This window comes from Vipera ursinii, assembly GCF_947247035.1.
Source record: "Vipera ursinii genome assembly, chromosome: 1".
Classification (NCBI taxonomy): Eukaryota; Metazoa; Chordata; class Lepidosauria; order Squamata; family Viperidae; genus Vipera; species Vipera ursinii.
Genome location: NC_139512.1, coordinates 153,791,404 through 153,805,395, shown reverse-complemented (window position 1 = coordinate 153,805,395; position 13,992 = coordinate 153,791,404). Strand labels below are relative to the sequence as shown.

General features: G+C 38.6%; 1 protein-coding gene across 1 annotated transcript in view; it reads left to right on the top strand.

The window, feature by feature from the left end:
* Positions 1-6,229: 6,229 nt before the first annotated feature.
* LOC310632510 (sodium channel protein type 2 subunit alpha-like) overlaps positions 6,230-13,992 on the top strand; it is a gene marked incomplete at both ends in the record, with an annotated part of 64,215 nt that continues 56,452 nt past the window's right edge. The window contains 6 exons of the mRNA XM_083349740.1: positions 6,230-6,496; positions 7,850-7,969; positions 8,831-8,919; positions 10,757-10,885; positions 12,054-12,145; positions 13,459-13,695. Of these exons, the coding sequence (XP_083205866.1) occupies positions 6,230-6,496; positions 7,850-7,969; positions 8,831-8,919; positions 10,757-10,885; positions 12,054-12,145; positions 13,459-13,695 (934 nt within the window). The remainder of the gene's footprint in view (positions 6,497-7,849; positions 7,970-8,830; positions 8,920-10,756; positions 10,886-12,053; positions 12,146-13,458; positions 13,696-13,992) is intronic.

Here is a 13,992-nt window from a genome sequence, read left to right as displayed (position 1 = left end):
ATTCAGTGCGCCTTGTCTTAATTGCATGTGACTTCCTCGCAAGGCTTTGGTGCCTTCTATAGCCTTGTGAAGGGACGCGGTGGCTCAGTGGGTTAGGATGCTGAGCTTGTCGATCAGAAGGTCGGCAGTTTGGCGGGTCGAATCTCAAGTGCCACGTAGCAGAGTGAGCGCCTGTTACTCGTCCCAGCTTCTGCCAACCTAGCAATTCTAAAGCACGTAAAAATGCAAGTAGAAAAATACGGACCACTACGGTGGGAAGGTAACAGCGTTCTGTGCGCCTTTGGCGTCTAGTCATGCCGGCCACATGACCACGGAGACGTCCTCGGACAAACGCTGGCTCTTCGGCTTTGAAACAGAGATGAGCACCGGCCCCTAGAGTTGGAAACGACTAGCACACAAGTGCGGGGGAATCTTTACCTTTACCTTTTTTATAGCCTTGTGAGAAAACAGCATGTGATTTGGACAAGGCAGCACAACCGGCTTGTGTAGGGTGAGGCCTGGCTTGCCTCATCAGCAGCTGGAGGAAGAAGTCAAGGAAGGTCAGCCAGAGTTGCAGGGCAGCAAGGTGAGGAAAGCAGCGGAGTGCAGGACATCTAAAAGATTAAAGATGGCGGCGGTGGGAGGGAGATAGGTGAGGGGGAGTTGAAAAAGAAAACAGTCTCTTATCTTACTGAAGCTCAGGGCTGAGATGGACCAAGATGGGAATGACTTGGATATAGGTGGTTCCTTGGCTAATATCCAGGTGATATTTGGTTAACAACAGCAATGGAGAGTCCTGGAGTTCATTCATTTCATTTCATTTTATTAAATTTATATGCCGCCCTTCTCCCTGAGGACTCAGGGCGTCTCACAACAATAAAAATTAAAAAACATAGAATAAAAAATTTAAAAGAGAATTAAACAATAAATACAAAATTACAAAACAATTTAACCCAGTAAAAGCCTAATTAAAAATCGGAGTCAGTCCAGGCCCACTTGTTGAAACAACCAGGTCTTCAGGTCACGGCGGAAGGACCGAAGGTCAGGGGCCGTCCACAGCTCCGGAGGCAACTCATTGCAGAGGGTCGGCGCACCCACAGAGAAGGCTTTCCCCCTGGGGGTCGCCTGCCGACATTGCCTGGACGACAGCACCCTGAGGAGGCCGACTCTGTGGGAACGAACCAGGCGATGGGAGGTTGACAATGGCAGCAGGTGGTTTCGCAAGTACCCCAGGCCTAAGCCATGTAGGGCTTTAAAGGTTATTACCAGCACCTTGAATCGCACTTGGAAGGTAAACGGAAGCCAATGCAGCTCGCGCAGGAGTGGTGTAACATGGGAGTACCGAGATTCTCCCATAAGCACCCTCGCAGCTTATGGGTTACCATTGCTAAACGATGCAATCACGTGTCATGCTTTATGGCCACATCGCTTAGTGACAGAAATTCTGTAATTAATCAAGGACTACCCATATTGGCAGCACAGTTAATGGCAAGAGTCTTTTATTACATTCCACAGCGTGTTCAGATTGTCTTGCTGTTTGATCATCCAAAAAAAAAAATGCTTTGCAGTTTGCTGAAATGTTTGCTGCATATAGAATTTGAGATTAGTTCTACAGTTGTTTACACAATACAACCCATTAACAATATGAAACCGTGTTTCTAGAACGCTGTGGCCACTTAGTCTCCAGTAGTAAGTAAACGTGCTGGTTTTCTTGCTTGGGTTAAAAAAAAAAGAAAAAAGTGCAATCACTTTTCTTGTTTCTAATTGATATGTTCACTCTAGTTCATTGTCAATAATTGCATTTATTTCACTGAAGCCAAAAAGCATATATCAGGTGTTGTCAACTTTTTTTAAAATTAGATTTTCCTCCTTTCTCTCCCCCCCCCCCTTTTTTTCATATACCACTCAAGGTGGCAAACATATCATGGTAGTTTTTTTCATTAAATGGTGAGTTTTGTCCTGTGGCCTGTAAATATATCTTAAGAAACTCTCAATCGTTATCTTGCTTGCATTTCAGAATAAAATATAGGTAGTCTTCACTGCCTGCATTTGGAACCAGCAACTTTGTTGGCTAAGCGGTTTGGTTATTAAGTGAAACACCATGTGATTGTACCGACTTGCAACATCAGTTCAGGCTGCTGTTGTTAAGCAAATCACCATGGGTTATTAAACATGACATCAAATGTCTGCAACTTCCTGCTGGCTTCCCTGTAGACGTTGCTTGTTGGAAGTCTGATGTGAAGGGCTCAAATGGAGATCGTGAGACCACAGGAACTTGCAAATACTGTAAATGCACACTAGTTGTCCAGCACCCGAATTGGAGCCTGTAATGGCTATAACTTCAAGAACTTGTTGTAAGTTTCCTTTTGCAAAGCCCTCATAACTTCAAAAGGACACCAAACAAGTGGTTAGTAAGCAAGGACTATAAAGTTTTAGGGCAGGAGTCTTCAAACCTGGCCCTTTAATGACCAACTCCCAGAATTCCTCACCCAGCATGCCTGGCTGAGGAATTCTGGGAGTTGAAGTCCACAAGTCATAAAAGGGCCAACTTTGAAGACCCCTGTTTTAGGGGAATAGGATTAGGGTGACGGTGGAATATCTTCCCATCATACTGATGATATCCCAGAGTATTTTCTATATGTCATCATTTTGTTGGGTGCAGCTGTGGGGGAAATACCTTGGTTTTCTTCATTTCATAATCTTTGCTTCTTTGTAGCACTTGCCTAGAAGGTGTGTGGTGAAATAACAAAGCAAGAGAAGGGTATGATGGATGTTTGAGTGAAGATGAAGAGCAGATTGGAAGCTTCTAGCATGAGCAGGGTAGGCAGCAAGATTGAAATTGCAAGGGAAGCCAGCCAGAACTTACGAATCTTAGTGCCAGCTAGGGCATTTGTCATTTATTGAGTGGCGGTGGCTCATTTCAAGCAGTGCTTTTAAAAAGAAAAATATGAGGCCTAGACTCCATGAAGGAAGATTGAAGGAACTACAGACAGTGTATGACATAGACATGGAATCATAGAGCTGGAAGGGACCATGGAAGTCTTTTAGTCCAGACATGTCAAACTTGCCACGTCACGTGATGTGCAATGTATAGGGACGGTTTTGCCATTGCCGGCGGTGGGGTGGGCGCAGCTTCCATGTGACGCATCCGGCCCATGTGCCGGCAGTTTGACACCCCTGTTCTAGTCCAACCCCCTGTCCAAGACAGAAGTCCTTATTCCATACTGGAGAAATGGTTGTCCAATATTTTCTTGAAAACCTCAGAGCCCACAACTCTGGGAGGCAAGCTGTTCCATTGATTAATCATTCTCACCGTCAGAAAACCTCTGCTTAGTTCCAAGTTGGATCTCCCTCTGATGAGCTTCCATCCAATGCTTTTTGTCTTGCCCTCAGGTACCATGGAAAATAAATGGACACCCTCTTACTTGTGACAACCCTTCAAATATTGGAAGACTGCTATCATGTCATCCCTAAGCCTTCTCTTTGTTAGGCTAGACATTTCTAGTTCCCTTAACTATTCATTGTATGGTTTAGCTTCCAACCTTCATCATCTTTGTTGCTCTTCTTTACATTATTTCAAGAGTCTGAGGATCTTTTTCCTATTGTGATGATCAGAACTGGACACATTATTCCAAGTATGGTCTTACCAGTGCAGTATAAAGCAGTACTATCACATCTCATGTTCTTGGTGCTATCCTTCTGTTGCTGTAGCCTAGGACTGCATTGACTTTTTTGGCAACTGCAGCAGATTGCTGGCTTAAATGATGGTCCACTAGGACACCTAGTTTTCACCTTATCAAAACCAAATCACCCATTAGTTATAAATATATGATGTGGTAGAGGAAACCAGCTGCCTTCTTACTCACTTATGCAGTATTGCAGGCTAATTCTGCCGAATGCCAGCAGTTCAATCCTGACAGGCTCAAAGTTGACTCAATCTTCCATCCTTACGAGGTTGGTAAAATGAGGACCCAAATTGTTGGGGGCAATATGCTGACTCTGTAAACCGCTTGGAGAAGGCTGTAAAGCACCGTGAAGTGATATCTATGTCTAAGTGCTATTGCTATTACTACACCTGCAATAGAAATCCTCTGGGGGAGGGGTTAGTTTTTTTTAATCACACCTTTGTTATTTTTATAAATAACTCAAAGCGAGGAACATACCTCCTTCCTCCTGCTGTTTTCCCTATGACAACAACAGCCCTGTGACTAAATTGGACTGAAAGAGCAGGACTGGCCCAAAGTCACCCAGTTGGCTTTCATGCCAAAGGCAGGACTAGAACTCACAATCTCCCGGTTTCCAGCCTGGTGCCTTAACCAGAAGAACAAACTGGCTCTCAGTTTTAATCAAACTATGGCCTAAATTGATCTCCCTCTGATTTCCCCTTTTTTCTATGTTTTCCTCTTCATGAAGACATTTTGAGAATAAAATAGTGAATAATGTTTTAGAATAGTTATTATGGACTTGGCATCTATAAATGCACAAGTTTATAAACAGCAAGTAATAGTTTGCCTAATGTACGCTGAATTTACATAGACTGATTAAAATAAATATTTACTTTAGTTGGATGGTGTTTCCATATTCCTTTCCATTTAAATTGGTGCGTAGGTAAAAATAGATCCATTAGGCAAGGTACACATGCAACACAATCGTGATTCTAACTTAAATCCTGTGTGTTCAGAAGGACTTGCTCCATAGTGCATGTAAGTGCAGTGTATATTAACTGTTCAGTAGTTCAGGGCTAAATTAAACAATATTATTCACAATATAGAAATTATTAAAACATATTCTTAAAATAGGCAACAAGTGCTTGGGGAAGGGGGCACATTTTGACCCTTTTCTCTGATTGGACTGGCTCTTCTGCACCTATTTGCATTGGGGAAAAAGCTTCCTTTCGCACAAATGCTTGATTTGCATTCAGCAAAGTGCAATGTGATGTTCTGCATTGTGTGGTTCTTGCATCTTCTTTTCAGTGTTCTGTTCCTTATGATGATCATCACCGTAAGTGCTCAGCTGAAGATTTGGCATCTAAACAGTTACAACTTGCCAAACGCATTCCTCTTCGTTACAGCTGAGATGGAACATTTTGCCCTTATCAGGAGGGTGGGGACAGAGTGACACCACATGTCATGATATGATTGCATAAGCTATGAGACTTACATACGCTGCGCTATTTGCATCATGGCACAATTCATGCAAATATCATAAATTACATCACTCACAGGTAACGTATCGGTGTGTGTTATGCCCCTGTGGCTCCTGCAGTCAAGATCCTTGAGCTTGAAAACTACTTATTTCTGTGAAAACATTGCCTGAGGGTACTCCCAAGGCCTACAGGGGCACCAGGAATGGGAAGTGGAGCATGAGAGTGGGGGGGGGGGGGCTTGGGAGGCCTGGGGCAGGTGGGCCTGTGCTAGGCTTCCCAGTGTCTCCTCCATCACTGAGGTCCCCCATACTCCAAATAATGACCAGCATAGTCGCTTAATGACCACATTGGGGAGAGCAGGGAGAATCATTAAGCAAGGTAATCATATGGTCATTGCCATTATGGTCATAAGTCAAGGACTACTTGTACCTGTGCCCATTTTTTTCTCTCCTTTTTAGTGGAAAGAGGCCACTAGAGCAGCTTGTATAAAGTCAGTTTACAATCCAAAAGCCATTCTTTCAGCCTGATAAATATTTTTGTATTACTAAAGAATAGATGAAGGAGATGGGTAGATGAAATTTCTTTATTGGTTATCAGGGGAATTTCTTGCTGTACACCTTTGGAACAAGAAAAAGTTTCCTGCCATATCATGATTCTGCATGCAAATACTTAATAGTAAGATGAGCTGGATCCAAACACTACATAGAATTTTCTGATGCGATTCAAATGTTTTAAGTCCTTAGGCTCAATTATGCCTAGATGGCATTTTAAATAAAAGAAAACTTCAGTTCTGGATTTTGAATATAGACGATTAGAGCTTACAGTACCATATCCCGTTGATTCTCACTGAATTTTAGAACTTTAACCCTAATTTCATTAGGAAAATCTGAAATTTTTTTAAAAAGATTTCATATTTGCCTGGCCAGGACCTATTTATTATTTTCCTGTTGCAGTTTGGAAGAATTTCACACAGAGACACAAAACCTGTTGTTGTTGTTGTTGTTGTTGCTTCTTTCTTTTCAACTCTTAACGATTTTTTCCTCCTTCCCATAGGTCATTTTTTCATAAGAATTAAAAACTAATTAAAACTTGCAGAATGAAAAAATGGCACATGCACTTTTTGCGCAGCCAGGGCCTGATTGCTTCTTCCGATTCACTCCGGAGTCACTTGCAGCAATTGAGCAAAGGATCGATGAGGAAAAACGAAAAGTAGATCAAGAGCAAAAAGAGGAGGACAACGATGAAGGCAAGCCAAAGCCAAATACAGACTTGGAAGCAGGGAAGCCATTGCCTTTAATTTATGGAGACATTCCTCCTCATTTGGTGTCTGAGCCCTTGGAAGACCTAGACCCTTATTATGCAAATAAAAAAGTAAGTGTTCATAAAGATTAAAACCAGAGCATGGTCTATATGTAAATGAGTATATATGCTCTGCTTAATGTGGATGAAACAGGTCAAGTGTGCAACCTTGACTCAGTGGTGGGATTCAGCCGGTTCGCACCACTTTGGCAGAACCGGTAGCTAATTTTTTTCTGGCCCAGGCCCAGAACGGACTTCCGGAAGCGGCATCCACACAGAGAACCGGTTGTTCGCCTATTTGAATCCCGCCACTGCCTTGACTGCAGTGATTGGCTAGTGAATGCATTTTGCCTAGCAGTTGTTTTAACATTATAACAAATGCACCACAAAGCTGCTCTTCCAGCTTAATCAACTAGCATTTGTACTGAAATGGAAAATGGGTGCTTCATTTGCCATATCCTTGTGGCAAACTGAAATAAGTAACAAATAATTACTTACTTCGATTTTTTTTTGGTCATAAATCCTACATGGTAGGTGCATTCCTATTCCCAGAGCAGAAAATTTCTCATTCAGCTGCCATAGGTATGGATTTAACATACAATAATAATGTAAATAGGGGAATAGGTCCCTTCCTAGAGTTTTTGCACATACCTGCTGTTTGTTGATAAAACTATCATACAATGACAATAAATCATTGGCTGAGGAATTCTGGGAGTTGAAGTCCACAAGTCTTAAAGTTTGTTTGTTTATTTATTTATTTATTTATTTATTTATTTATTTATTTATTTATTTGATTTATATACCGCCCTTCTCCCGAAGGACTCAGGGCGGTGTACAGGGCAATAAGAATAAGAATACAGGATACAAGATTTAAAGTTAAATGATTGTGCCCAATGCCATGTTTGAAGAAGCCTGATATGATACCTCACTATGGCATACTAAAAAATAGTTAAAGTAGGCAACAAGAGATGTACAAGTCTGGAAATCTTCCCGGTTCATTTACAGTAGATGCTATCTTTGCCCAGGCTTTCAACTGATTCAGTGCTTCTGGGTCTCATTAATCCTGTGGTAATTATTAAGATTTTGCAAGCTGATGATTTTATAGTTATAAGATGTCATAATTTGAAGGTTTTGTGGTTTTAATGTTGTACTGAAACCCCAGTATAATTGTTAAAATGAAAACTGGTAATGCATTGTATAAATAAATGAATACCAAAACAGAATATTATACAGAACTATGCTTAGTGTAAAATGAAATTCAAAAGTTCGAAGGGAAGGAATAGCACACGGCTTATACTGATTCCTTCTCACAATAGAAAACCGTGATTGTTTGAAAGATTTGAGCTGCAACTTGATGTAAAATTAAAGAAATAATATCAACACGATTACAGTATTGCATTTATATGTTTTGTTATCTCTTCTTAGACATTCATAGTATTGAATAAAGGGAAGTCTATCTTCAGATTCAGTGCCACACCTGCCTTATACATGCTGAGTCCTTTCAGTACTCTTAGAAGAATTTCTATAAAAATTTTAGTTCATTCATATCCTTTTACAACGGTAGTAGTAAAACAACAAGTGTCCGACGTATGGGCTTTTCAAATGTTATTTCTTGACAGCTCTTATTAAACTGCTTTTTTTAGGCAGCAGCATCAGTTTCTTCTGTCAGAGAGATGTACCTGCTCTTCCTTAATTTTGATTACTTTATATCCATAATTAAATAGATTAAAATATTCTATCTGTATTTAAATAGATAAAATATTCTATCTGTAGATATCATTTGATTTGGAATAATCTTCCTTCTTTTCCTTTCTTTTCTTTTCTTTTCATTATTGTGGCCACCCTGACTATCTGATAAAGTAAGCGACAGCTCATAAAGGCTTATGTTTTTTTTAACACAATTTGCTAGTTGTAAAAGATATTACCAGATTTCTTTTGATTTTTACCAATACAATAAAACTTTGGATCCATCTTAGAAGTAACTTTTTATGTTGGCATAACATTTTTATATGGAATTTATAGATATATTTTCAATTAAATTCATCAGTTCATACAATGAATGTTTATAAGCCAGTACACGGATACACTGGTGATGCAGTGGTTAGAATGCAGTATTGGAGTTTGATCCTGATAGGGCTCAGCGTTGACTCAGCCTTCCAACTTCTGAGATTGGTAATGAATTAAAAAAAATACAGTACGCTGACATTATAAACCTCTCAGAGAGTGCTGTAAAGCACTGTGGAGCAATATATAAGTCTAAGTGCTATTGCTATTTAGAGAATAATTTGTGCTCTTTATTTCACTCAATTAAGTGGACTTACTTTTGAATAGACATATATTGAAATGAATTGATAGATGTAAACATTTGTCTAGAATGTGTCATATATTCCTTGACATAATCCAACATTATTCAGCATGTTTATTATGTTTACTATTCTCACAAACTGTGTATTCATGACTTTGAAAGAACCTCCTGACTGGTCAAAGATGGTAGAGTAAGTACACAATTTGTTTGTTTTCCTAGTGTTATGTGTGTGTGTGGGGGGGGTAGTGTAGTGTTGGAGCTGGTTCATACTGACTTACAAGAAACAATTGTTAAATTTTCTGGAATTTTGTGAGCCAGCTGAAAATAGACTTCAGCCACAATGCCTGGTACTCTGATCCGCTGTTTGGCAACTCACGGTAGTAATCGAGACAGAAGGACCAGTTAATACATTTTTCAGAACATTAGTAGATATACCATGCACAATTTTATTAATGCAACTTAATGGGACATGATGGCTCAGCAATTAAAGGTGCTGAACGTGGCAGCTGGAGAGCTCCCATTACTTGCCTCAGCCCTTCCCCACCTAGCAGTTTGAAAGGATGCAAATGTGAATAGGTTAATGGATACCCCTTGGGCGGGAAGCTAACGGCCTTCTGTGCACCTTTGGCTTATAGCCATGCTGGCCACCTGAACATGGAAAGTCTTTGGACCACGCTGTCTCCCTCGGCTAAGAAATGGAGATGAGCACTGCCCTGTTAGAGCTGGACAGAGGAAACCTTTACCTTTACTTTATTAATGCAACTTACATTTTTAAAGGAAAAAAAATGCAGCACATTTAATTCAATTTCAACATTTATTTGAAAGTTATGCTCGTTGGAATAGAAATGGTAGTGGATTTAGCATTGGCATCCGTCAATAGACATTGCTCAGGATAGTCTGGCTAATAGTAGGAAAGGAAGATACTTTTTTCATTTAGTTTTTTTCTTTAGAGCTATGAACTGCTCTTATGAATATCACTAGCTAAAATAAATCCTCACTGACAGGTAAAAATTTATTGTAAGTCCACAAGAAGGGAAACAATTCTGCTCTGAATAGTTTTGTGAACAATATTCAGCACTAGATTTCATAGTCTTGAAACTGGTGTGCAAGTGTATTATTTCTATATATATATTTTTAGAAGTTTGTATATTGCATAATCTGGATGTTGAAATCTTTAGAAAAAGTATGTCAAAAGATGAAAGCAGGGAAATTTGCATTAAAAAGATTCTTGGGCAATTTACATTAACATTTTTATCTAATTATGTATTGTATAAATTTGAGAAATATGTATAAATTCTCTTTAATCTGTCAGTAGAAATGCAGATTTTGGTGTCACCGGGAGACAGGCCATGACATACTCAAGGAAAAAAGAAAATTTCACAAACCAATCTCATGGAATTTATGGAGAAAAACATGGAAGAATTACATGTCCAAAATAGAACATGTAATTCTTTCATATGCCTCCATAGTTGGAAAATGAATCTATTAAAACAATAAGGGCTTTGATATATTTTTATGACTAGTCTGTCACTTCAGTAATAAACTAACATAAGTTCCTTCTTCAAATATACCTTCCTTCTCATTCAGCAAATAAGGAACATTACCTTTCTGTATTAAAAACTTGGTACATTGGATTCCAACTCTCTTAAAAACTTTGACAGAATATAAAAACACCCCTCTCACATTGTGTCTAAAGTTATATTAAATATGTCTTAAAACTTTTAATGAGATATATGTCTTTAGTAGTGTTTTAAGCTCAGTATAAAAATAATGTGAAAAATCCAGAAGTATAATATTTTTGATAAAGAGAATGTTCCTGCCCTTAGCTCCAAGCTGTTGGAGCAGAAATTGAGAATGAAAATGGGGGGGGGGGGGGGGCAAGCGGAAAGGAAAATTATTTTAAGTGCAGAAATCTCTCCAATATTGGAAGGCCCCAAATAAAAGGAAAAGAAGTAGGAAATAAAACAAGTAGGAAAAACTAAATTCTACGGGAATGACAAGTTTGCTTGGATTTTTCTCCCCTTTAGATACACATTCACTGGGATATATACATTTGAGTCCCTCATAAAAATTTTTGCAAGAGGTTTCTGTATAGATGATTTTACTTTCCTTCGAGATCCCTGGAATTGGCTTGATTTTCTTGTAATTTCATTTGCGTAAGTATTCAGCCTTTTTTTACATTGCTGATGTATGTATTTTTTAAAAAATCAGTATCATTAATATTACACCTGCATGACAATTTTGACATACATTAATTGTATTTTTATGAATGGCATTTTCTTAGTGGAATGGGCATAATAGGCAAAAGTTATTTCCCTGCATGCCTCCCTTTGCTAACCACTGCTCTAGATAGGTGCAGGAATCCTAAAGTTAGAAAGAAAAAAAAACCAATGGTTATTTTCTCAGTGTGTGAGCAGAATAGAAACACTGTCATCAGATGCTACAAATAAACCATACTAATCTCATGTTTAGTTTCAGTAGTGATTAATTTTCTTGATCCATACCTATCTCCCTTTACCAGTAAAATCATTTTTATCAGCAAAATCCTGAAGTCCACTCCATGTTTCTTCACATTATGTTCTGGAAGTGTAGGAGCAGATTGAATGTAAAGGATGAATTGCTGTATCTAATCCATTCCCCCCCCCCGCTTTTTCCCCCCCTTAAGTGTCAGAAATTCATTTGTTGAAACAATAATGCAAAAATAAGTTGTAATTTACTCAGGTTGTCTGAAATACACATTCACATACAAATACACATTAACATTCACATATACATACACATACAGTACACACACACATATACTGTACATATACACCCTTGTGGCCCCACATTGCTTATGTAAATAAGCCATATCACTTTGAAGGTAGCACATAAATTTATTAATCATGCAAACAACTATGGTGTACACTAGGCTCCCAACAAAGTACTGACAGTTCTGTATGTGGGGTTGCATTTTATAGGGCTGAATGCAGCTCACTTGCAAGGACGAGATACTGCATTCCACCATAATACATCCACACAGGCATGGAAATACATACACCTAAGTTTCAGTCTGCTAACAAAACCAGTGCCGTATATAAGTGGTAAAGTGTCTTTAATCATTGATAACAAATTGATAGTGAATATTTCATTGATAGTAATTGCAAACTTGCACTCATTCACTTGGTGTTATTCCCAGTAGACACTGGGAGTATTTTTCAACTATATGCAAAATCACAAAACTAATTATAATGTAATTACCAAAAGGATTTAGCTCAAATAAATACTCAGGTAAGTAACCTGAAGTCTACCTCAACTCTGAATAACTGTGGTTTAATTCTACAGGTATTTAACAGAATTTGTAAACCTAGGCAATGTTTCAGCTCTTCGAACTTTCAGAGTATTGAGAGCTTTGAAAACTATTTCTGTAATCCCAGGTAAGATGTAAGTGGTGTAAGGTGTTAGGTCCCTTGTACCTGTTCCAACTTTTTATCCTGTCATTGTGTTTGTGTGTGAACTCCCCTATTACAGATATGTGACAGAGTTTGTGGACCTGGGCAATGTCTCAGCGTTGAGAACATTCAGAGTTCTCCGGGCATTGAAAACAATATCAGTCATCCCAGGTGAGAGCTAGGTTAAACCCAGAGGCTGATTTTAATTATTTGTCAGAACTGCAGTCATATCTGTTGGGCCAATTTAATTGTTAATCTAGATTATTTATCTAGAAATAATTCCTTGTTTCTTGCTGTGGTAAAGACATCAGCCTTTGAGTTTAACACATTTTTGCATGAGATAGCAATGAAAATTATGTATGTTGCACATTAAAATAGTAAATATTCTTTCATACAACAATATGAAAAATGGTTGCACTTTTCATATTCAGATAAACATTGTTTATTGAAATAATTTGGGAATGACGATGTTAGTATTTAGAAAATTAGATTGCTAGTAAACCTAATAATAATAATAATAATATGCTAATAAAGGAACTGCATGGATATTGCATGAATATAGCTTAAGAAGCCTTGCCTTCCAAGCAGCTTTCTGGCTTGAAAGGAGATGTTTCTGTTAAGTCATGCTTGAAAAAAATGTTCTATTGGTAAAAAAAGTTTCCTTACATCAGATCAGGGGTAGGCAACATGGTGCCCCTGGGCAACAGCATGCCCATGATGACACCACCTTGGCTGCTGAACTAGCTTGCCATCCTGCTTGGCTGTGTTTAACAAGTCCTTTTATATATGTATATAAAACCATCATGCTTGAAAGCAAGACTACACCCTCTAATGTTTTATGGAATTGTAAGAACTCTTCAAGTCCCACTGGGATCACAGATAACCTACTGGAGAGAAGGGCTAATTTGGCTTCTGGTAAATGAGTGTCTTCTCACATCAAATGTTTGTGACCGTAATTAACCCATGCTTTCAAAATTAGATCTAACCCCCCCCCCCCACCATCCCCTGGTTGCCTACCCCCTGCATTAGCTCTATGCAAAGAAAGAATAACTAAAATTGCTGGCTTCCAGTTGCATTGCTGTTAGGTGATAATGCTTTTTATATTCCTGCATAGTTGCCTTTTAAAAAAAAACATTTCATGTCTCAAAAGAGTTTGAAGGCTTTCTCTTTTAGCAAAAAGTAATGACTTTCAAAAAAATAGTAAGTGCTTACATGAAATGTTTTAATTCCTCTCAGTTGCCAGCACCCAGAGCTGGAACCAAAGCTAATTTGGGATAATGTTCTTCTCTTCATTTTAGGCCTGAAGACAATTGTAGGAGCCCTCATTCAGTCCGTGAAGAAGCTTTCAGATGTCATGATCCTGACTCTGTTTTGTCTGAGTGTGTTTGCACTAGTAGGATTGCAGTTGTTCATGGGTCACTTGAAGCATAAATGCTTATTTTGGCCCCTGAGTAACGCTTCTTATGAGGATCCATACTTTATGCAATACTACAATGGAACTGAGCTCATGTGGTCTAAATATATTGAAAATAAAGGTAAGTTTAAATAACAACAGCATCAGCAATAATAGTAATCCACTAGAGTACTTGGATATGGATCTAAGCCTTGCCAAACATCCACTTGGTGTATTTGGGCAGTTCAAAATTCAGAAAATAATCAAAAATGTGTTGCTGTGAATCAACCTCACATCATACTACCATCATTCAGTTGTTCCACTGGGTGGAATTGTGTTTTCCAGTATTTAGTTAATATGTGGTCTTTTCAAATAAAGTGAAAACATCATTTGTTTGACATTGCCTGGCAGTAGGATTGATGAAGAAATAATAATTAAT